Source organism: Malaclemys terrapin, chromosome 18 (assembly GCF_027887155.1).
Source record: "Malaclemys terrapin pileata isolate rMalTer1 chromosome 18, rMalTer1.hap1, whole genome shotgun sequence".
In the NCBI taxonomy this organism is placed as follows: domain Eukaryota; kingdom Metazoa; phylum Chordata; order Testudines; family Emydidae; genus Malaclemys; species Malaclemys terrapin.
Window position 1 is genome coordinate 19,906,545 of NC_071522.1, and position 25,711 is coordinate 19,932,255.

General features: G+C 45.9%; 1 protein-coding gene across 5 annotated transcripts in view; it reads right to left on the reverse strand.

The window, feature by feature from the left end:
• LOC128825553 (NADPH--cytochrome P450 reductase) overlaps positions 1-25,711 on the reverse strand; it is a 59,210-nt gene that overhangs the window by 29,916 nt on the left and 3,583 nt on the right. For 2 of the 5 annotated variants that reach the window (XM_054008147.1, XM_054008146.1), the window contains exons 2-3: positions 22,166-22,235; positions 6,430-6,622 (exon numbers count right to left, since the gene is read on the reverse strand). In XM_054008147.1, coding sequence (XP_053864122.1) covers positions 6,430-6,608 — 179 coding nt within the window. In that variant the 5' untranslated portion in view covers positions 6,609-6,622; positions 22,166-22,235. The remainder of the gene's footprint in view (positions 1-6,429; positions 6,623-22,165; positions 22,236-25,711) is intronic. The other 3 variants (XM_054008148.1, XM_054008150.1, XM_054008151.1) reach the window with 2 other exon arrangements.

The window sequence follows — 25,711 nt, forward strand, 5'->3', positions numbered from 1 at the left end:
CCCCCCGAGGCGGCGGAAGGTCCTGCCGCCGAAATACCACCACGGTCACCGCCCCCCAAATTGTAGCGCCCTAGGTGACTGCCTAGGTCGCCTAATGGATTGCGCCGGCCCTGGACACAGCCCTGTTGCAAACATCTAGCACCAGTGAACGGTTATATTAGTCAGTGACGTGAATCAAAGCATAGTGAAGAAATCTACCAAAGGAAACAACAAGTGTAATGTGCCACAATGATTTTCATGACTTTAAAAAACAAAAGCACGGCACTGCTGTAGTTACGGATTGAACTGAGAGAGGTAGGAAACAAACGGCAACTTTATACCGTGATAGGGACAAACATGCCCACAACAGTCTGAGGAGTGGTATTAAGACAATGCAACCTGGGAAGCCTTCTGCCAGCCATGACATCTGCCACCACCAGAGGGAGATGACGGAGCCTCTTTGAGCCAGAGGAGAGGAAGGAAAATCCCAGCACTGAATAAACCCAACACACTGTAACGATAAAGGTCTGGACTTAAGTCATTGGTAGCCTCAGCCAAGAGCCAACTGCCCCTGTGGGCCTGATTCTCAGAGGCACTGAGCAATTGCAGCTGGCGCTGAAATCCAAGTGAGTTGAGGGTGCTGAGTATTTACTAGGATCAGGCCTTCTGAGTCCTGCCTAGTTAATATACCCAGCTGAGAATGGCTGACTAGTCACTCCATTATCAGCGTCAGGGTAAGCCATCAAGAGGGCTACACTAGCCAGAGTTAGTAGTAACGGATAGACTCATTCTGCAATGCACTGATTTTGCATATTTATCAAGTAGGAAACCCTTGATCATCAAGTAGAGGATGGGAGGGAAGTAAATCCCCAGATAAAATTTCCCTCCAGAGTCCAACTATCCTAAAAATGTAGCTACAGCCACAGTCACAGGGCCCCAATCCAGCTGCAGCCGCTAGTTGTGCCTTTGGTGACAGGCACGCAGCTTCTGGGGCCACTGGCTTATGGCTCGGGCAACTAGTAAAACCATCCAGGCAATTTGCTAACATGACTTACGAAGCCTCAGCCAGACACTGCAGCAGAGCCCACTCTGGATTGTATGGGAAGAAGCCACTTCAAGGCTCAGTTCCCAGCCCCCTTTACACCACACCCGTTACAGAACAACCTTGCGAGCTGCATTCATTCAGCTGCTGGAAATGGGCAATGTCCCAGTGGGCAGGAGATGTTCACACTTCAAGGGAAAACAGGAGGTACTGCTCTTCCACAGCTCCTAATGACCCCGCCGTGGAGCACCAGTGCAGCCACACAAGGACAACAGCGTGGTGTGAACGGTGCAAAACCGCTAGAACTAGAATAAGTGACAGTGCAGGATAAAGGGGTGAAAACCCATGAACCAATTCCCACTGGCCCCAAGCCTCTAGCTACATTCTGAGCTAAACACCCGTACGCCTTGCTCAGGTTTAGCGGGGAAAAGAATGGAATGTGTGTGGCTGGATGCTTCCACCATACAAAGCAGCCCAGACAGACCTGGTGTTCAGTGCAGAATGGATGACGTGTTCTGCTGGGGGAGACAGAAGGGGTGCTAGGACATGAGCTCCTCTCAGCTCAAAGACGGTCCTGATGAGATCTGGAGCCTGATTCTCCCCAGCCTTGCAACTAGTGTAGTCACGGACACCTGTGCAAAGTGAGTGTGAAAAGCTGCCACCCAGACAGCAGTAAATGATGACACAAGACACAGGACGGGGGTGAGGGTGGGGGGGGGGGGGGGAAAATCAGTCCCTACAAGATGGCCAGCGGCTCTCAGCCCCAGAAAAGAGTTGGCCAACATCACAAAAATAAAGAAAAGAGCCTCGCAATGCCAGCAGTCTCTGCTTATGGACAGGACCGAAGCTCAGGACGGAGACTCGCTGCACTAACCACCCGCCCCAATAAGTGATTCGCTCCTTCGCTTTCATAAACACCAAATCATCTTCTCCAAACAAAAATATAAAACTAGGGGCAACAAGTCTCTTGCAGATAAAAGGGGGGTGCGGGGGGCTTTGGGATGCTCCTTCCAGCCAAGGGGCCATGGTCTTACAGTTAAAGCCTTAATACAGGGCCAAGCTATCTGAGAGTCCATCACTGCCCTATGTCTTATTGCAGTGCCTGAGATGAATCAGGTTAATACTGCCGGCCATCCCATGATATGCAACAGAGGATGGGAGACAGGGGTTTCTCCTATGACCCTGGCATGCCCTCTTCCTTCAGTGCACATCAAATGGGAAGTGCTGGAGACTCTGTGAAGTCCTTTAGGGATGTTGCTAATTGCTACTGATTTTACATGGAAGATGGTCACATATTGGACAGGCAGGAGCAAACAGCCCAAAGCGAGCTAGATGAATCTCAGTGTTCCTCTATGGCATGTTTCTCTGCAAGGCGCAAGACCGTCTCCTTTGAAGCTGTGTGCGATTCGCATTCACAAGAGCTGTCCCTGGGAGTTTTAGCAGATGAGGAGACAGGAATCTAATTCAGCGTCCCAGTTTGAGTTCCCTGGCTACTCCAGCTCCCATCATGATAGATCGGTTCTTATTAAACTCCCCAGAGATGAAGGCTGGAGCAGATAAATACATCAAGGGTGACCAGATAGCAAGTGTGAAAAATCAGGCCGGGGTGGGACTGTGGGGGTGTAATAGGGGCCTATATAAGACAAAGCCCCAAATATCAGGCCTGTCCCTAAAAAAAGGGGACATCCGGTCACCCTAAATTCACAATGAAGTCCATTGGTGGGGGGAGGCGTGCTTGAATGGTCCAAGAAAACTCACAGGTTAGGACTGAAGTTAGGACAGATGACAATTAGTGAATAACGACCATGCATAGCACCAGCTGCTTCTCTCTCTCTTACACACACTCACACACACCCCTCTTTGCCCCATACAGTGACTTCACTGCAAGATGCTTGCGAACAATGTGGGTTCCTCCCTTTAAACTTCTAGCCAGGGAGCGAACTTCCCTCTTTCCGGCGAGATCCATTTTCCTACGGTTTAGATTACTAAGCCATGCTGTTTCCTCTCTGTTAGCGTGTGACATTTCACCTCAGGGATTTCACAATCTGCCTCACTCCTGGCCTCTCTTCCAAGCAGAGACTCAGGGCTTGTCTACACTGCTGCAATGAAGTGCTGTGCTGTAACTCCCCAGTGCAGCTGCTGCGGGCATGAACTGAAAGGTTTCTAATCCATGTTACCATCCTCCTCCTCATTCACGTAATCCTGACAACTGGGAACCTTTCAGTTCATGCCCACAGCATCCACACGGGGGAGTTACAGCCCAGCAAGTGCAGGGCACAGCCTCAGTTATGCCGAACACCGGAGCGAGATTAAAGCAGTGGCCGAACAGAGACTACCATGAAAGCCCATGCACTCATTTTCAACCTTGGATCCACTGCCGACATCCTGAGACAGGGTCCGGAAAGGCATTCCGCACCCACGCTGAAGCGCCCTGTGCTGCATGCCCCAAGCGGTAAGGCTCGGAAGGTGGATGCAGGGCAGCCTCCATCTCGGTCTTTCTTCGTTTGAGGTTGAAAGTGCCTGCAAATATGGCAGCGGTCCCTAATGTGACCCTTCCTGAGACGCTTTAGGCAGGTGGAATGAGGGTAACTTACCGGCACAGATCTTTTGCAGCCGGCACAAGGCTTAAACACTGGAGACCGCGGCATACCCTAGTATTGGGGGTCTGCGCCCGGTACAAAAGGGGAACTGATGCGCCAATAAAACAATCCAAACAACAAATGAGACGTACATTAATCTAAACCACTAACAAGTGCCAACTATTTCTAGTAAAGCTGAGAGATTCCCCAGAAGGGGATAAACTTGCAGAAGCAAGCCAACACACGCCGATTACCGATCGCAGGCAGCAAGAAAGAACGGAGGCGGTCCAGGGCAGCTCTGCCCTTTCCACCATCATGCCGCAGTACAAGGCAACAGAGGCCGCATGTGCGGCCCCAACTGGTAACGTTAAGGGGAAAATCCCTGATCCTGGGGCACTGGGCATGCACATACCTGAAGGGGACTGGACAGGTGCACTCGAAGAATTCTGAATTTCTTAGCTTTTGGGGGTTTGACACCTTGATTTTAAGGTGGCACTAATGAAGCTGGGCTTTGTTTATAAAGGAGAAAATAAAAGGGCAATGACTAAAAATGCTGGTGGGGAGAACTAAGGAACTGGCTGGGGGGGTACACACACTACTGAGACAAGGGAGTTCAAACACCCAGCCCCAACTAACACTGGGGAATACTGTGCCCAGGGCTAGTTCTCTCAATATGTTCCCTGATCTAGAAGAATTATAACGTTGTAGGGCAGATATACGAGGCCTAAGAAAGTCAGGCACAAAGACAAGTCCCGGTTAAACCCGAATGCTTGTAGTGCTTTTCTGATTCAGTAACTAATAAAGGCGCTTCCCCAGATGTGATGCTCGTGTTGCCAGAGCTGGAAGCGACTGCTAAGCAGTGCAAGGTACAGCCTGATACTTTCAGACATGCTGCTCTTGTCTTGCTGGAGGCTGGCACCAGTAAGGGCAGTAAAAGCCAGGACGTGGGCCATTGCGATTCATCGGCCAGCACTGCCACCTTGCTCTTATGAGGTGTTTCAGAGACGGGCAAGTGCAGCACAAGGAGAGGGTGAAACGGCCCACAAATAAATAAAGGAGACAGTCATTAACTCTCCTCCTCCCTCTAATACCTGTCAAGAGCGAAGAGATGTGGGGCAGCCCTTTAAGCATGCACAACTCTGCTGACTTCAGTGGCCTCGCAAGCACTTGCAAGAGGCATGAATTTGGCTCTTTGGGTTTCAAAAGCATTCAGTTAATCCGGCTCTAAATTCAGGTCACAGGCCGGTGGGTCATCTGATTAGTTCTGTTAATGATTCCTCTGCGCTGGAAACTATGAAGAAAAGTCTCCCGACGTTACCCCACCATGCCAATCCTTTTGTGAGGTGCTCTTTGCCCCAAACAAAGGCCTGTCTAAGTGATCATTGCTTCTCCGACCTTCCCCCCCAACTGTCGGAGAGCCTCCATCCACCCATACGGCCCCACATCACAGTCCTTCTGAAGGAGGATCCCTTTGGAGACATTAACCCCACACCTTAGTGGATGAAGTCAATACTGGGCAATACCATTGCTGCTGCATGGGAAGGAGTCTACTGAATCTACACTGCCACCCAGGAAATTCATTTGATCCCTGGCGTCTCACCTTCCAGGCTGGCAGAAATCAAAGCAGTGGATGACAGTGAAGAGAATAACTAAACAGGGCAGCCTTTTCTCGCCTCACTCTGGAAGTATGTTTAAAGCAGAGGCCAGGTACAACAGCTGGCACCAAGGCGGACTTTATTCCTGTTCTACATGGCACAGTTCTGAGTGGCAAGCCTCCCCATCCCACCCTACAACTCAGTGGGGCAAGGTAAAGACAAGCACTGATGGTACCACTTAACTACTTTCTGGTAGCTGGGGATGCAGCTCCTCCCCTTCTGGCATCCCAGAGGTGTGAGACCAGCCTGGCTTTTCCACCCTGGCTGGGAAGAATAGGATTTACATGCTAATCTCACTTAACAGTGGAGTGGGAGGAGGGGAAACTGGAGAAACTTTATGACTGTATGTGATGGGCATACAAACCCCACACTGGAGAAGAAAGGATTAAGGAGCTTCTCTGGGCCCAGGCAGCCTCGCAAACACACACCTGCAAAGCTGGTAAAAAGGGAAGCTGAGTAACTCAGTGGCAGAGACACAACAGAGGGGAGCTGACCTGTGCTCTGAACTCCTGGGAAGGAGCACCACAGGGGCTCCTGCTGACTGAAGCCAGGTGATACTGACCTGACCCAGCCTGCAAAGCAGGGACTGGTGACTTGCTGAAGGTCAGAAACTTTATCTGTGTGTTCAGCGAGTTACTTTACCCTATGGGAAGAGAGAGCACTGGCAGGAAGTGATCCAGGGAGGCAGCTGCAGAGAACCCTAATGTGCAGGGCTTAGCTGCCAATCACTGGGGCCCCAGGTTGGCACCCAGTGGGGAGGGTGGGCCCAGACTCCCCTACCAGCGCCTGAAAAGGAGACAATGACAGAAGTCTATCCCTCACCAAGAAACCAAGTTGGGAAGACCCTGCAGGTAAGAGGGTCCACACCCAAGACCCTGATGCAAGGGAGGAAGCCCTGAAGCCCTCGCTGACTTCTGAAGACTTCATCATTGGACTCTGTGTAACCCGAAAAAAGTCAGACTTGAACATGTGACCCGGCCGGAGTGTTGAGACACTGAAAGGACAGATCACCACAGGGCAACTATATAATGAGAAAGGGGATCACCCAGGAGGAAGACAACCTGCCACACCCCTGCCTGAGCACTAGGTGTGACTGGCAGTGAGCATTCCCCTTCACAACATACCAATGCTATTTAGAAGCACATTCATCCCGAGTTCATCATGAGTCACTTACGTTGGCTGGATTTTGGTGAATTCAGGGATTTCTTCCTTTTTCTTGCGGAAGAGGAACCAGTAGGAAAGGAGGCCAACGATGAGAGAGAAGAGGAACACATCGGTCATGCTAAAGAGAGTGCCCTCCGGGACAGCGCTCTCAGGAGGGGGGAGAGTGGAGTCCATGGCAGAATCCCCCATGGCAACCGGCAACACTAGAAAGGGGAAAGAGAAAAAAAATAAATTACGTATAATGAACGTGCAAACAGTGCCAGAGCATCACTAGAATGAGATGGGAGAGACCTAGGAGAAGACCAACCAGTACATGCTGAGTCCAGTATAGCTTTCAATGTCCCAAGAGCTAGCCCGTCCTTTAGGAGATCATTCCACAGCCTAAAGCATCTCACTGCGAAAAAGCGGCTTTTTGCTATATTCAGCCAAACTTCATGCTTTCCAGTTGTTTCAACCCCAGCCAGCTTGCACTCCATCCTTGGCGCGAGCACATTTCAAACAGCTGTAGCCTTGTGCCTCTCCCAGAGGTTCTGATCTGGTTCCCATCGACGTCAGCGGCAAAGCTTATGATGGGAGCCAGACCAAACTCACAGCTGGCCCTTGCCTCAGTAATACATATTCTGGAGGAGTCAATTCCTCCAGCCACCCTGATCATTTTTGTTGCTCTTCTCTCTTGTATCTTTCTGGGGCAGACTTTATTGGCATCTGACTCAACCAAACCAGAGCCACAGAGAGAGCCTGTTACCTTCCTCCATAGCGGTGTGAGGCCTCGTTGGATGCATCCCCAAGCTGCGTTCATTTTTGTTTTGCTTCAATTTCATGTCTAATTTGCCCTCCACTAGCACCTCTAAGGTCCCTGTTGGCACTACAGCATTTGCGTTCCCTTTCCTCAAGATGAATCCCAGTTTGTTCATTTTTGTCCACTTTTCTATTCTCTCTAGTAAATCCTAGGCCCATTTATAGTATTGCCTTTGCACTCATTTAGTATCTGTCAGTTTTATTAATACCTGCTTTTTTCTTTCTTCTAGATCAGGGGTAGGCAACCTATTGCACGCATGCCAAAGGCGGCACGCGAGCTGATTTTCAGTGGCACTCACACTGCCCGGATCCTGGCCACTGGTCCAGGGGGCTCTGCATTTTAATTTAATTTTAAATGAAGCTTCTTAAACATTTTAAAAACCTTATTTACTTTACATACAACAATAGTTTAGTTATATATTATAGACTTATAGAAAGAGACCTTCTAAAAACGTTAAAATGTATGACTGGCACGTGAAACCTTAAATTAGAGTGAATAAATGAAGACTCGGCACACCACTTCTGAAAGGTTGCTGACTCCTGTTCTAGATCATTAAAGTGGTTAGATGAAGACAGATTTCTGAAATGACAAAGAGCAATGTAATGGATTGGATGGGACTGTTCAAGGAACACCTCTATGTTGATTTGCATGCAATTAATCGTGTGTTACCGATCTCTTATCAGTGATTCTTATTTCTCCCCACCCACTCCTGAAAGGTATCAAAAAAGAGAGCTGATCATTGTGAGCCCAGTCGGACTAGCAGTTCCCCTGATCCATCTGGCTAAGGTACTTATTTGGCCCTCATTACCACATTAATTCAGTGCTTCACAATCTTTAATGTATTTATCCTCCCAACACCTCTGTGAGGTAGGGCAGCGCTATTATCCCCCTTGTACAGGTGAGGAACTGAGGCTCGGAGAGGTTAAGTGACTTGCCCAAGGTCACCCACGGTGCGTGTGGCAGAGCAGGGACTTGAACCCAGGTCTTACAAGTCCCAGGCTGCTGCCTGAACTACTGCCATCCTGCCCTTCGAGAATAAAGAGCTACTGCTTTTCCTCCTCCACTGCTTCCCCAAGCTGCCAACTCCTCTTATTCCAGCTCCACATACTAAGATTAGTTTCTTAGTGGGCAAGCAGATGATTAACTTGAACCATGATCCATGGGAGCAGAGTGGCTCCTTCCCTTATGATCGGCACTCTGCCAATCCAGAAGACTATGGACATTTGAACATGTTGTGTACAGAGTAGTGACAAAGTTGACAGAGAGGAAGAGTAGGCAACAGAGGTCTTTGCAATGGTGGCGTCACATTAGGAAACTGGCAGAGTGGTGATTCATAGATCTCAAGGGAAGACTGTAATCAACTAGTCTGACCTGCTGTGTGACCCAGGCCTGAGACCTGCCCCAGAATTATTCCTAGAGCAGATCTTTTGGAAAAACATCCCATCTTGATTTTAAAACGGTCAGTGATAGAGAACCCATCCAACCTTTGGAAAATTGTTCCAATGGTTAGTTATTCTCACAATTAAAAATTTACACCTTGCTTCCAGTCTGAATTTATCTAGGTTCAAACTTCCAGACAACGGATCATGTTAGAGCTTTCTCTGCTAGACTGAAGAGCCGATTATTCAATGTTCGTTGCCCATGTAGGTACTTGAAGACTGTAATCACGTCACCCCTTAACCTTCTCTTTGCTAAGCTAAATAGATCGAGCTCCTTGAGTCTATCACTATAAGGCAGGTTTTCTAATCTTTTAATCATTCTCAGAGCTCTTCTCTGAACCCTCTGCAATTTATCACCATCCTTCCTGAATTGTTGGCACCAGAACTGGACAGAGCATTCCAGAAGCAGTTGCACCAGTGCCAAATACAGAAGTAAAATAACCTCTCTGCTCCTCCTCCTTATACATCTCAGGATCACATTAGCTCTTTTGGCCCCAGCGGCTCACTGGGAGCGCCTGTTCGGATGATTATTCACCACAGCCCCAAACTGTTTGCAGAGTTGCTGCTTCCCAGGATAGAGTCCCTCGTCATGGAAGTATGGCCGACATTCTTTGTTCTTAGAGGCAGAAATGATGTGATTAAGTTAACCCCACCCCCCTGGTGCCAATGGACCGGCTATATCTACATTGCAATTAAACACCCAACACTGACCCACGTCAGCTAACGTGGGCTCACTAGGCTCGGACTATGGGGCTGTTTAACTGAGGTGTAGACATTTGAACTCGGGCTGGAGCCTGGGTTCTGGGACCCTTCCTCCTTGTGGGCAGGCTCTGAAGCCTAAGAAAGGGGGTGGGCTTCAGAGCCCGAGCTGCAACTTCAAAGCTATTTTAAAGAGCCGGCACAAGCCCCGCTCATCCAAGTCTGTCGACCCAACCTGGTAGGCTTGCTCCAAAACGCTGTGTAGACACACACTCCCAGCAGCGGGGGGCTGAGGGATCCCTCTATTGTGTTTATTATCAAAAACATACTAGACAATGTTACCGTAAGTAACAAAGATCAGCTCCTGCTGAAAAAAAACCCAGCCGATTAATGTAGAGTTTCCCCACCAGCTTACTACAGCTCATGCCACTTCCACTCATTCCATTCACAGAGCTCTCATCCAAAGGCCAGAGGCGGAGTGATGACGCTATGGCACATGAGGATAATCAGAATGCTCACTCTCCTCCTTCCCAAGCAATGCAAATAAGCACCATCTGTTCTGAAGTTTAGGCAAAGTCGCTGCCTCGCGCTAAAGAGACAAATGCCAAGCGACATCACAACCAAGAGCAATTATAGTACAGAGCCTTGCCTGAGACTAAGAAGCCAAGTTCAGCTCCAGATCTTTTAGCTCCAGCTGGCTTCTGTCAAGGCATTTATAGGAGGCATAAATCACAGTGCGATCTGGGCTTCACTCGCAAACCTCACTGCAGGGCTGGAAGTGTAGAAGGAAAACTGTCTAGTGCGATAGGTGGTGAATTTCAAAAGCCACTTGCCCTGTCCCAAAGGGAGAGGGAGCAGCCACTGGACACAAGCTTCAACAATATTGTTTTCACCATCTTGCACCAGCTCCAACCCCTAAAAAGTGAGCAGAGATTTATTCTGCATCTTTGGAAAATATGGTGCCATTCATCCTGAAGGATTTCAAAGTGGTTTAATCGCCATGAAAGAGCCAGGCCCACCCACCAGTCCATGATCCTCTATCTCCCACTGGAACTCCAGTCACCAGCTGTTCAATAATGCATAGCAGAGCAGTAAGGAGAACACTACCCGGAAGTACAACCACCAGGCAAATTGAGGAAGGCCGAGGTCAAGCTGAAATCTCACCAGGGCAGAGGTTAACAAGCTTGCAAGAAGTGTTGTAGAAAATTTAATAGTCAAAGGGAATCAAAGGCTTGATTTTGTATCTGGTCTGAAAGATGGTGCCACCACAAGAACAGAATCCCTGAACACCTTATGGGGAAGTTGGTCCAGCACTGAAGCAAAGGGAAGTGTGCCACGTATACTGAATCATCAGTACCCCTCCGGGCAGCCCCTGGAGTGTGTCTTCTGTTACAAGTACGGGACCAGTGTAAGGAAGCATAGCTCACAAGATCACAGCCTGAGGCAGCATGGTTTTTGCATGACATCCTCCAGAAAAAATACAAGATAGGATGTGTATGTTAGCATAAAATTCACTCGCTTGGAGGCTCTGTGAATTGCCGTAAATTACAGTCCAACTGCTCATGGAGCCAAGCCCTGACAAAGGCTGGCCATTCACGCTCAGCTCACATGCCCTAGATTCTCAAGAGCTCACTCTCTCTCACACAAACACACGCTTCTAAACAAGAGGTTCTCTCTCACGGAGGTGGGGGGGAGCCGCATGCAGACATCTGAAGGGGAAAGTACATATTGGTCCCAGTGACTTGGTTTGGCACAGCTTTGTGAGGGCAGGATGAAATGTCTTCTTCCAGTGCAGCATTTCTCAAACGTGGCCACAGGGGCTTTTCTTGCGGCTAGAGCTTCCTGAGCGGTGATGTGGGGGGCCAAAGCAGTGGCCCCTCTCCCTGGGGCCACCAGCAGGTCCTGCCCCTCTCCGGAGAGAGGAACACTGGAGGAGCAGGCAGCCACTGAGTTCCTGGAGGCGGTGGGGTCAGACTTCAGCCCTGGGGTGGTGGGGTGGTGGGCAGCAGGCTCCGGCAGCACGGTGGCAGGCTCCCACCCCCACAGGCACAGGGCTTCGGGCTCCGGCCCCCAGGCTCTCATACCCCTCCCATCGTCCCTGGCCCCCCGCTGCCACGTCCCCATCCAGGGCTTAACTTGTCCCTGGTCTTGCCAAGGCTGAGTAAATCTGCTGTGAAAAGTGATCTTTGTATGTGTCTTAATATCACTTTTCACAGCAGACTTAATAGCTAGCCGGAAGGCTGTGAAAAGTGATATTAACATACAAGTATCACTTTTCACAGCAGCAGGCTTACTAGCTAGGACATTTAAAGAAAAACAACACATGAAAGCAAAAGAAACAACAAAAAAGACAAGAACGTACAAAGCGCCTTATTTGTGTTTCTATTCTGTTTAGGTCCAGTAAAGAATAGACACAATTTTATATTACTTTTATTATTAAGTCTGCAAAAAAAAAAAAAAAAAAAACACCCTATATAAATAAATTACAATGACTTGGACGTGTATATGTCCATATTTATTTGTTTTTCCTAAAGTTAATTACCACATATACTCGTCCATAAGCCGAATATCTTTGGTAAAAATGTGACGCATCAAAGAGCGGGGGTCGGCTTACAAATGGGTCTACACCAAACTTTGATGATTTTAAACTCTATGGAATCATTGAATTGAATATCTAATACATTGTCTTTTATTTACCTGGAGCGTCTGCAGGCATGGAGCCCCTCGGCTCCCTGTGGCTGCGGTTCACCGTTCCCAGCCAATGGGAGCTGCGGGAACGGCAAACCGCGGACGCTGGGAGCTATGGGGCTCCGTGCCTGCGAACGCTCCACGTAAACAAAACATCCAGGCCCGCTAGTGGCTTACCCTGACGGTCCAGGAGCCAAAGTTTGCCAACCCCTGAAATATAGGGTCGACTTATGAAAGGGTCATACAGTTTTTGCTATTTTTACCTAACCATCTTGTGGGGTCGGCTTATAAACCAACGGGCTAATGAACGAGTATATACGCTTTGAGGCCACCAAAAACTTTGTTGTGAGAACCCTTCTAGTGGGATGTTGCTGTGGGACTATGGCTGAAAAGCACTGCTGTAGAAAGTTACAATCAGCACTTCAGCAGAGGGTGTAGAGAAGCACATATGCATCTTGCAGTGACATTTGACTGGCCTTTCAGGTGCTCCACTCAAGGAGCTCACTCTTCCAACTTGGCAAGGCTAGTGCAGGAATAAACACAGAACAATTGATTCTCAGACCTCTTCAGAGTTCTAATTGACTCAAGAATCTAAGAATGCAATTCTACTCTGAGGAGTGATTGAAAACGACATCATGGGGCTCCTTGTTTATTGCCTGGATTTCCTAAAAGTGAAGTTTTTTCTAGCCACCAGCTCTGCAAACTAACTCTGAGACCTGAGTGTTAACCGTGAGGTAAGGATTGGCTTTAAGCATCACCACAGGTTGCCCTGAGCCAACTGAGGTGGGTCATACCATAGATCCATTTACAGAGGCTTTATCATAAAGCATACCCTACAATTGCAACATCATTGTCAGAATGATGCATGAGTCAGGGAAGAATCCAGCTCTCTCATACTGCTGTACTTGCTCTTCAGTACTAACTGGCCTATACAAACTTATCTGTAGGCAGATGAGACACTGAGTCACCTACAGCTGACAAGAGCTAATAAGTTTTAATTCTGACCCCACCTGGTCTCTTGTTTCCAAGGAAAGCCCTGCCTTTATCACCTTGAGTTACTATTTGGAGAAGACACATTCTCATACACCACTTCTGTTTTCTTTAATTCTTCCTGCCTTATGCCCCCGTTTATTCTCAACTTCTCTTTAAGGTCTCAGCAAAAAGTACAGATGGAAGTTGCTGACTCCTACATGGGAAACTGAATATGGTAGCTGCTTTGTTTTATAGCCCCGATCTGCCCAAGAAAGGAGGAAGTGGAAGGCCTACTAACAAGTAGGCAGCTGATTAGATAAATATTTCCACAAGGTGCATTTTTGCCAGTCCATGCAGAAAATAAAGAGGGTCCCCGATCCTGCAACCCAACTCACATTGGAGTAGCTTCACGGGAATCGGTGGGGTTACACATGAGGAAGGACTGCAGGACCAAGCACTAGATGTCTCACCCACCCTTCTTAACCTCCACTGTCCCTTTGCACACAGCCAAACCAGCATTTCTACTTCAGAGACTCCCATCACTTGTGTCTTTCAGGGGGGGATTTCAGATAGGCACAACCTGAGACACTTTAAAAGGCCTGTTTTACAGACGGTGGGCACTTAGAACACTGAGCCCCTCTGAGGCGACTGAAGATAGGCAAAGACGGAGGCACCCAAAAATAACCAATCACTTCTGAAAACCTGGGCCTTAAATCTCTGTGAGCCTCGGTTCCCATCGGTGAAGTGGGGTATATTTCCTTTTCGGCCTTGTCTATTTAGACCGTTAGCAAAATGCAGAATCCCCTCCCCTCCCTCTCCCGCATCTCAGCTGGGACCTCTAGGCAGTAATAGAATACAAACAAGGTAGTGATGGGGGAATATGTTAGGCAAGGTTATATTTTAGCCCATTCAGCTTTGAAACGGTCCCTTTTCAGGCTTAGAGCTCTGTATTGTGTTAGATTTAGAAGGTCTGGTCTCTAAACACCATGTATAGTTCAGGTCATTGTGAAGTCACGCAGAGACGTTCTACAGCAGTGAATTCATGCACATTTCATTTGTCTTTAATTAAAAGTCATCTAACTTCGGTGCCAGACATTTCACGAAATTGGGAGCATCAAAGGGCCCGATTCTGAAAGGCACTGAGCGCCCTCCACCATTGAGTTCAGAGTCAGTGGAGGGTGCTCAACACGTCATAGGACCAGACCCTAACAGTAGTGAATTACTGTCAATTAAGTCATTAGTACAAACACAGTCCTCGGCAGAAAATGTCCTGAAAAGTTGCCGGCAGCCTAAAAACTCTCCCTGCAACTCTGGCACACAGTGCATGTCAACGATAAATGGAGATGCACAGAGATCCTTGAGAACAAGAGAGAGAGCCATAAAACTCAAGTTGCTTGGCACAAGGTACAGAAGCCTACCGCCAGGAAGTAAAGGAGTTCCCCCGTCCCTATTTCAAAGATTTCTCTATCTGCAAGGAAAGTTTCACTCCCCAAAGCTGACTTTGGGATTGATCAGACTTCAACAGCAGTTGTGGGTGTGCAAGAATACAGGTTTAAGCTACTCATCCTGTCGCCATAGTGGGGCTTGGACTGTGGTGGTGAGCCCTTGCTATGCAGTTACTAGAAAAGAATCAAATCTCAGAACATGCCCTCAAAGCCCAGAGATGTGAAAACCAAACCAACTTTCTAAAAAAATAAACATTGTGGCTTTTTGCAAGGTAAACAAAGAGGCCTTTTATTTATACAAACATCTGTGACCCAACATTAATAGAAACAGATAGGTGTAGAGACATTGTTGAAATTACATATATTAAGTCAGCTTCACTTCCAGGTTATATAATCATAAGACTGAAGGGCTGGAAGGGACCTGGAGAGGTCATCTAGTCCAGCCCCCTGCGCTGGGACAGGACCAAGCACACCTAGACCGTCCCTGACAGGTGTTTGTCCAACCTGATCTTAAAATCCTCCAAATGACAGAGATTTCACAGCCCCCGTTGGAAGCCTGTTCCAGATCTTAACTATCTTTATAGTTAGAAAGGATTTCTCAATATCTAACCCGAATCTCCCTTGCTACACATGAAGCCCATTACTTCTTTCCTGCCTTCAGTGACCATGGAGAACAATTGATCACTATCCCCTTTGTAACAGACCACGAATAATGTTACCAGGCCCCCTCCACTGTTTTTCCTCCAGACTACACATGCCCAGTTTTTTAAACCTTTCCTTATAGGGCAGGTTTTCTAGACCTCCTATCATTTTTGTTGTTCTCCTCTGAACTCTCTCCAATTTGCCCACGTCTTTCTTTAAATGTGGCACCCAAAACTGGACACAATTCTCTAGCTGAGGCCTCGCCAGTGTCACACAGGGTGAAAGAATTACCCCATGTCTTACATATGCCCCACGACTGGAGTTCAGGGTTCTCCCTACCACACCTAGTGACAAAATCTCTGGGCCCGATTCTCCTCTCACTTGTACTGATGTAAATCGGGTGTAGCTCCACTGATGCATGCATGCATGCATGAGAAGATTCAGGAACGCTGCACAAAGCGAAGCTCCAAGCTACTCTTCTGGGCTGTTCCCTCCTTTTCCCTAACTTGACAACTCGGGCTCTGCCCATTTCAGTCTCATGGAGTTTTCAGGCACTGGATCGTCCAGGACACATTGCCATCAGGTCTGCAACTGTGTCCAGCCCATAGACAAGCCATGCAAGCTAGAAAGTGTTCCAGTTCCATCCACAACCACAGTGCACCCACGCAAGGTCTATCCAGAATCTGGTTCTATACAATCACTGACTTTGGCACCTTTGGTCCAGGGCTTTGCAATGCAGAAAACAAGAAAAGAGTTCTAGAGTGAGGTTTTCTGCACCATTACTCTTCTACCCTGAACCTTTAGTCTAAGCAATAAGCCAAGCTACTCATTGTTTCCAAACATGTAAAATCAGTGGGAGCAGCCGCCTGTAGGAGGTTGAGATGGAGATTAACGTAAGAGGCTGCTGGCAGATCTGCAGAGGACATGTTTGGCAACACATACTCAGAGACCTGCAATTAGGAATTGAAGAGGATAGTTTCAGTTACCCAAGATGTACATTCCAAGAGTCAGAGAACTGATAATGGATCCCACCACGCAGATATTACTAGTTGAGTGCTGTGCTATTCTTTGTGGAAAGGTGGCCAGAGAACAAAAACCATCACCACATCTAGCAGTGGCTTCAACAGCATAAGAGCAAACACTAACAGCCCCCAAGTCCCTGTTCAAAGCTTTAAGCAAAGTTCAATTTGCTTGAAAATATTTATTTTAAGAATGAGTTGTTGAAGCAGAAGTTCCAGTCAGAGCAACACATGACGGCTACAGAGAAAATGCTGACGCAAGTTACCAAAGGAAAGGGAAGGCGGAGAACGTATGCTGCCGATATAGAGAATCACAGCTAAATATCTGTGGCAACAGATGGGATGACTTGGCAGATTCACAATCTGTGTCACATTTCTGCAGCCACATGACACGCCTGAATCGGCATGACTCAACACACAGATACCATTAATAAAAAGGAAGTTGAAACACAAGGCAGCAATGATTTTCCATCCCAGGAACCTTGACATTGCTAAGAACACGAAGGATTACACCATCATTGCAGAAATCATCATCTCTCCCAGTTAGGATACAACTGAACTTTTCCCCTGCGTGCAGCTGAGGAGCAGAAATGAACACAAAGATAAGGGACAGCAGAACCATTTGCTCCTCTTTACAACTTAACTGGTAATACCAATAAAAATATCGGGGGAGGAGGGGGAGAGGTGCGAGGGTAAAGTGCTTGGTCAAATACATCAGCCATGAGAGCACTTTATAAACTGTACACAAACAGCACCACTGAAATGCAACCACTTCTGGAGTGGAGGGCAGCAGCCTAGATGAAGAACTGACACATACCTGGCTCTTATGAACAGGGCAGGGGGTGACCTTTAACAGGCAATATATATGAAGGAAGGTGTTCATTTTGAAATATAGGGCAGGGACTCAGTTCTTTCAGCTATCAAAGTTACAAGAGAGAGATATTATTAAAACATATTTAATAGAGAGGCATTAAAGCGAGCACAGCTAATGTGAGCCAACCAGTGTCATAATAAGCAGTGAGGAGACAAACTGACACATCTGGAGCGATACATAAACTAAGGCTACTTAAGGGAGGTGTTGTGGCCTAGTGGCTAAAGCACTAGACTAGGACTCAGGAGACCTGGGTTCTGTTCCAGGCTCTGCCATGGGCCTGCTGTTGACTTTAGGTAAGTCATGTCCCCATTCTGTGTCTCAGTTTCCCCATCTATAAAATGGGGATAATGACACTGACCTCCTTTGTGAAGCTTGTGAGATTTAATGATGAACAATGCTATACAACGCCCAGGTATTCATTATTAACACCACCCTGTGCCTTAAAAATCAGTGCCCTCTGTTTCACGATACTCAGCACAGAAACCCATCTCACAACTTTTGTGGTAAATGGCATTTATACATCACAACATTAGACTGAAAGCACCATGGGTCTTTCTCCATGTCTTTTCAGCACCATTTTCCTAAACACAAACAATTCACTAGAATAAAAGCTCTGATGTGGATTGTTTACTATTCCTCACCTCTTGAATTCAGGGCAGTTCAGTAGATTTTTTTTCCTCCACACCTTCGCAGTCCCAAGCACATGACCTACCCTGATAATACTCCCTCACTTGACCAGATAAGACAGGGAGGACTCTGAACAGATGTGCTGCTGAGTGTCTCACGTCAGGGTGGCTTGCTATGGGTATTACCATTTCCTTCCCACTTCACCCACCGGGAATTTAACCAACTTTCATTAAAATTGACCTCTGAAGATAAATCCTGCTGAAATACAGTTGGTACCTCATCATACTTATAGGGCTGTCCCCGCTAAAGTCCCAGCTATTCTGTGTTTTCTTGGTTGGTACCAGACATATTCTTTGGTATCTAGACAAAAAGACAGCAGCGGGAAGCCCCACAGCAGCCCAAGTGACCTCTGCTTCGGGGTGCTTGTCACACTCACTTCAGCAACAGTGAACAGATCACAAAGACTGAAGATGAGCTCTGTGTAGTTTGAAAGTTTCTCTCTCTCACCGACAGAAGCTGGTCCAATACAAGACCTCACCCATCTTCTCTCACAGATTCAGCAGCATTTCTTTGAGCATGGCACTACCTCAGCCTGCTATAGTCAAAGGGCCTGATTTTATATTCCTTATGCAGACAGAACCCCCACTGTGGACAGTGGGAATACAGGACAGCGGGAATACAGGACAGCGATCCAACATACAACTTCCAGTAGGAAAATGGGATTTCTCCCGTAGGGAAACAGAAAAGATCCAGAAAGATGATGTCAAGATTCTGTCAATAAAATTAATCCCTGGTGGAAACTACAGAGAAATCTACAGAGGGGATGCTGAAACATACAAGGATAACTTTGCATGCAGCTATTGGATTCAATGATAGAAGACAATACCCAGTTGTAGAAGAAAAACTACTATGGCAAAACCTCTTTTCACCAGCCTTACACAACTTCCACGAAGCTGCATCAGCCCAGGCACGAAGTCTATTTGCCTGCCATCTACCCACGTGGTTAGTTTTTCCTCCTCATTATCAAGAATATTTTAGCCATTTGTTCTTGGCCCCTCCCCCCAAAAGAAAAAAGTTCTATTCGCTCTGGGTGAAAAGCATTTTTCCCAACTCCCCACGATTGGCATGATGAGCTTCCCAAGCCTTGACACAAGGAATCATCTCTTCTCTCGCAGATCTCAATGAAGAGGGTAATTTCATACACAGACACAAAGCACATTCCTAGTCCAATTCCTACCCTGACTGCCAATGTTTCAGTGCACTCGGGCCCAGCCCTGATTGATGTTCAGCTCCATCGATTCTTGACGAAATCCAGGTCACTTAGGATTGCTCAGCGCCAACCAGGATCAGGCCCCTACTCCACAGTTTTTATGTGAGCTAGATTATTTTTAAATCTTCTGTTCCTCCTGTAAAAGTTTTGAGGAAAAGCTCAAATAAATCTCTTCTTGCTTTGCATAAATATTTATTATACCATTGCTTGGCACTTCTACACCACCTTCCAACCAAGGACAGAAGCAGCGCTGATGAAGCATCACAACCAGGACTAGGTACTATTTTTCTGATAAGGAAACTAGGGCATGGAGCAATGAGGTACAGCCTCACCAAAAAGCACGTTTGTTGTCTTCCCTTGCAAGACACTGCTTTCTCGACAATTTTCAACAGCTCAGAATTTCTAGTCTAAAGCAGATGGCTTGGCTCTAGGAGCAAGTGAAGTAGGAGTAAAAAACATGTTGCATAACGCATAACTGTGAAGGGTATTTTTTTACGTACACAGAGTAAACAAAAAAAACACTCAACAATGCATTCCCTGCTAATCAACCCTTGAGGCTGCAACTCACAAGATGGAGACTGGCACAGATTCTATGCTAAGTACAATATGGAAACCAAGTGCATTTCTTCCTAGCAGATTTTTTAAACATGATCTCCGCTCCAAGCATTGTACATTTGCACTTTAATTATCAACCAAAGGCAAAAAAAAAACTGGCAGCAGCCCTCACTTGAGAAGAGCAGAATGATTGTAAAAGCTAGAAGACAGAACATCAGAAAGAAGAGGATGGTTTCATAGGGACAGAGAGAATTCTGTCCTTGGGGCTGACAAAGATGTATACTGTGTGCCAATTCAGGTCAATTTATTTCTGTAGTTTGATGCCTCTTGTATTCAATTTGATGTTATTAGTTACTGTGAGTTTAGAGAACAACTGTTTTCAATAGCCCTGAATCATTTCCCTTGCAAGCTTCCAGCCTTGAAAAGCCTGCCTGTTTTTGATTTTAAGCACCAACCGTTGTGAGGTATTTGCCTCAATGTCAAACTGCTCTACCAAGAACTCCACAGTTCCTTATACACAGATTAATGTGTATCAGCATGGAGGTTTTTGTTTCTGATCCCTAGATAAACTGAATCAAAGAGGGCACAAGGTAAAAGAACACCCTCTCCCAACCAAAACCGTTGACCAGTTTGATTTCCCAGTGGAAAACAAGTTCAGATTGTAAACAGCAGCGTGGTAAAGGGCAAAACCAACACTGTAAAAAAGTCCACGTATCCAGACAGGGCAGGAGATGGTTAACTTCAAACCTGCACACTGTATTTTGGCAGCAGAATTTTAAGAGCCCCCATGTAAATCTGAATATTGTGGAGGGTTCAACAATTTATCTGCAGGTAGCTGTGTTTGGAGACTTGGATATGATTAAAAGGATACTGCCAATTTACATATCCCACACCTGTCTTAAAATGTTACAAGCAACACCTACAATCACTGTATCTTCTCCCTCTATCAATTTCTTTACTCTGGGCATTTAAGAGCACTTTGGGCATAATCCTTTCACTGAGCCTCCTTGTACTCAGTTGACCCACACAAATAGGAAATAGGCGATTCACACAGCAAGGGAGGCGGGGGGAGGGAAGATACATCGATGAACATATATCAAAGGGGGAGCCGTGTTAGTCTGGATCTGTAAAAGCAGCAAAGAGTCCTGTGGCACCTTACAGATTAACAGACTTATAGGAGCATGAGCTTTCATGGGTGAATACCCACTTCTTCGGATGCAGGTGATTGTAAAGCCACCAGAATTGGCCAGGGGATTCATTAGGTGTCTGATAAATGTGAAGTCCCATCATCCCCCACACTGTGGCTTCTGGTAAGGAGGGAAAGCGCTTCTCTCTCAGCACATTGTTTCCTGGCTGTCACAAGGGTAGGTTCCCAGACTCCAAATCCTGCTCCCCAGTGAGAAACTCCAGTGTCTGCCTCTGCCGCTGCTCTGATTTCCCAACCAGCAGAAGGCAACTGACCTAATTTTTGTCAGTTTCACTGTTTCCCAATGATTCCAGCAGCAGCCCTGACAAGGGACAAGACAGTTTTCACTCTGATGCCCCTTGGCAAAGCACTGAGCAGCACCAGAGGCTCTAGAACGGTCTGGCTGCAGAATCAGGCAGACAGCCCTGCAGCGGTTCCTCTGTTCTTATTTTGACAGTTTCTTTGCAACCATATGTGACTTAAAAAAAAGAGAATGTGGGTGATGGGGGAGGGATGTTAAATGAAAGCTTAAATTCTGCAAAGTTTAAGAACTGCAAATATGTATTATTAACCCAAAGTAGCAAATATCAGTATGATTTTTTTTAAAACCCAAGATTTCATCATTAGTATATTATTGCACTATTTCTTCAAAGCACGTCACATACATTAAATGTTTGTCTCAATGCCCCCGCAAGGGTGCCAAGTATTATTACCCTCATTTTACATGACAGAGAATAAAGATGCTGTGTCTTGCCCATGACACACACTACAGTGGTAGTGAACAAAACAGAACCCAGATCCCCAGACTCCCAGTCCTGTGTTTTAAATACAGGATTGTGTTTTAAATACAACCACCCTATGCAAAATTGTGCAAGAACATGATAGTTGCTGAAGGTTAAGAAATCTGAGCTAATGAGCTTTATTTTACCAGGAAACATTTGTGGGAGGGGACAGTTATAATTCAGACACTCTGACAGAGTCTTTGCAGTTGAGGTTTAGTGAGCATGAAATATTTCACGTGTATTTGTTTTCTCTTTATATACTTGAGAATTATTGGAGTGTTTTTTCTTTGTCTCAGTGTGAGCGGCTTATCGTTTGCCTCACACAGTTACGTATATGCCACTCCAATATTACATAATCATGACCTGTGCAATGATTCTATCCCATACTTTACCAGGCTGATACCCCAACATATTGGCTGACCAGAAACTGGAATAAACCATCGTCATGTTCCATGAGAGGTGATCAATAGTTGCATTTTAGAAGTGACTTGCATGGTAGCTGGATATTATACTGAGAGATAGTGTGGTTGTCAGTGCAGAAAAGTGAGAACCAGGACTTCTGGTTTCTATTTCCAGCTCTGCTACCAACTTATAGTGAATTAAACATGGCACTTAGGGCCAGATTTTTTTTTTAAATTTCAACACCCCCCCAATTAAGGCCAGATTTTCAGAGTTGAAAATATGACTCACTTCCCTATACAATTCCAATGCATCTCCTCTTCTGATCTGTAAAACAGAACCATATTTACCTGCCTCACAAGAGGTGATGAAGTTGACCTGCTAGCAAAGTGCTTCGAAATTTTCAGAACTGTACAGGTACTGTACAAAAGTAAAAGAACAATTAGGCTATTAGTACTCCTCGGAACATTCCAAAGAAACTACGTAAGTATCATTTAAAAAAACACACAATTAGGAAAACTCCCTTAGTTGCTAACTAAGCAAGAACATTAAAATAATATGCAGCTAAAAGTCAAACCAACTGTCCCTATGTGTCACTTTGGACTGTCATGGTTCTTAGGAGTAGCCTTCAGTACTACAAAGACTTCTTGCTAAATGTTTATTTTCTTTAAACTCTATGGCCCAGAAGCAGCACACAAATGGATTTTGGCGTTTAACCGAGTAAGAGGTAACCACGGATTATTAAATTTCAGACTGTCCACGTTGCATACAATAGAGTAGGTAATTAAGCTTATTAAAGACTCTTTAAATATTGATCTTTTGAATAGGTGTACACCAATACAGTAGAACATGTGACACCTTTTACAATACCTTGTGAAGCGTAATCCTAGCACTAGATCAAGTTATACTGGGAAAGCAACTTACGTAAGATATCAACCATGTTTTTTTAGTTAAGAAAGAAGAACAAAGTTCATCCAGGGTAGATAACATCCTCTTGGTAGTTTTTTATATAAGAGAAAAAGGGAGAGAACAGGATGAGTATGGGACTGAACAAGGCAACACATAACCCTTGGTGTGTGGCTATTGTCAAACGAGTGACTAAAAAATTACCCTATGGAATTCTAGAGTTACTCTTTATCTGTAACTTGTGAAGCAAATTTGCTTCATTCACATGTCTGAAGTTCAGAGGGCCCTGTTAACTTGAACTCCAGTCTGTTTAAACAAAACAAAACAAAAAAAAGGTCAAAAGGCATTTAGGTCTTATACCTGCCTCTGAGGCCCCCCATCATTTTGGTGGATTTCACAAGCAAGTTCTCCTGCTTTTTCTCATTCCTGTTGCTGTATAAAAGATCCCCACAAACCGGGGAAACTGATCAAATGAACAACAGAGGAAAAGTGAGAAACTGACTATTCAGTAACAGACTGCTCTGTAACTGAAATTACTGTATGTACAGGTTAATTGCTTAAAGAGATGTCAACTTACAAAGCCCAATAGTCTCAAATTTTTTCCACCTATCGTTCAAATTTTGTACTTCAAAATAATAGGTAAGCTTAGTATAAACAAAAGAGATTGGAAGAGTTTATTTGCTTTTATTATAGCTCCATGGTATTTCCCTCCTATGAACGAGAATATACGTAAACATGGCCAGATCCTCCCCTAATAGGCGGCTTAGTTGACAACTTCTCAAAGCACATTTCAGGTTATAAATGGTACCACACAAACTACAAAGAGGGGTTCTGTTTCTTGTTGTTTTTAAACACTTTCAGGAGAACTTGAATGTTCAAAATACACATTTAAGGGCCTGAAGGAAAAACGAAAGACCTATTCATACAGTCTTGCTATTGCCCCCTCACAGGCCCAGAACAGAACTGTTCAAAACAAAAATGCTGTGGAATTCTGCGCCCATGCCATCCTCAGCCATCATGGCAGGAGATCTGCAGTTAAACCTATTACTGTAGTACATGGATGAGAAACTGCCAATGAAATGAATGAAAAGTGGTCTTGGCAATCCAGTAGGTGGTGCTCTTCCCTCTGAATGAATGCCTCGGCATGGTGCTAATAGGGCATTTCAATAGGGCAAAGGTATGCCCTAATTAGGGTGACCAGACAGAAAATGTGAAAAATCGGGTCAGGGGATGGGGGGGGAGGAGTGGGGGTAATAGGAGCCTATATAAGAAAAGGACCCAAAAATCGGGACTGTCCCTATAAAATCGGGACATCTGGTCACCCTCGCCCTAAGTCCAAATCTGACCTGTTGCAGTGTCAGTGTGCATTATTGTTACTCTATTTTGCTTTGGGGTGGCTACTTTTCAGCAATGGATGAAGTGACCACTACGAAGCATGCATCAAGCTTGAAACATTTTGAAGTTAAAGACTCCATATAAGTGAAAATATTGTCATTTCATATTCAGAACTAGGAAATATTTTAAGTGACTGGACTGAAGGAGGCTCAGTTCTTTTTGGCTTCTGACCTGCGAGTTAGCTGTTGAACAAATTCTGATTTTTAAAAAAATCATAAAGATGAAAGTGCAAAAGAACTTCAATAATACAATAATTCATCCTGTTCAGATGAAATGAACAAACTGTCAAATGAATCCTTCTCTCTATATCTGGTCCACTCTTCCAGTGGCTTATTATAGCTTCAATAGCTCCTTTCAACCAAGGTTGCATAAAACGTTTGGCCAAAACCCAGTGTAAGTGCCGCAGGATAGGTCACTTACTCTTATGAATGAGGAAACCTGATAAATGATGGCATCCACTCCGCTGATTAATCTTGGCCATTATGTTCCCTGCAGCTTGTCCCATCAGTTTTAAATCTCCACCACCTCCTTTGGGGAGATTGTTCTTCAGTCTATTCAACCTACTTTTTTGTTTTGTTTTGTTTTAAAAACTTCACTCCACTACTCCTAGCGATGTCCCTTTGGCTACAGATATTTGAAAGATGGAAAAAGATTTCCAGGGCCAAGCGGCCTACATGGCAAGAAAAACAGCTGCGGAGATAACACAGGAGTTTGAGTAGCCAAGTCAGAGCTCTACCCCAGCACAGGAGCTGGACGGAAACAGACATCACTGGACTGCAGAGCCTACCATCAGGCTATAGGGTATTCTGGGGGAGGTCTTCTCCAGCTCTCCTGTGGTTCCAGTCCTTGTGCCATTGAATACTTAGTTATGTACACAAAGTAGAACAGCTTCAATGGGTGAGACTGAGAAAGGCATAGCCCAGGGTGAGGCAACCCATGGCAGGTGTGCCAAAGGTGGCATGCGAGCTGATTTTCAGTGGCACTCAAACTGCCCGGATCCTGGCCTGGTCTGGGGGGGGGCTCTGCATTTTAAGTTAATTTTAAATGAAGCTTCTTAAACATTTTTAAAAACCTTATTTACTTTACATACAACAATAGCTTAGTTATATATTATAGACTTATAGAAAGAGACCTTCTAAAAACGTTAAAATGTATGACTGGCACGTGAAACCTTAAATCAGAGTGAATAAATGAAGACTCGGCACACCACTTCTGAAAGGTTGTCAACCCCTGCATAGCCTATAGCTTTGTGGCTAGGGCATTCACCTGGGAGAGAAGAAACGTGGACTCAAATCCCTGCTCCAGAATGGGGATCTGAACCTGGGTCCCCACATCCCAGGTGCAGGTCCTAACCCCCGCAATAGAAGGTGGGCAGTGGCACTACCCCCTATTACCTCCTCCCCAGTTTTGTGACTCTAGCCTGCCTTTCTTCTTCTGACCAAACTGCATTTTTGACAGACTCCTGTCAAATTTGCCAATAGTTTCAGGTCAATTAAAACCGGCACATTCCAACAAATGAACTATTCATCTGAAGAGTTTCACCCAACTCTTCTGTGGGGCACATGGCAGACCTGGCTAGCCAGCACCAGGAGCCA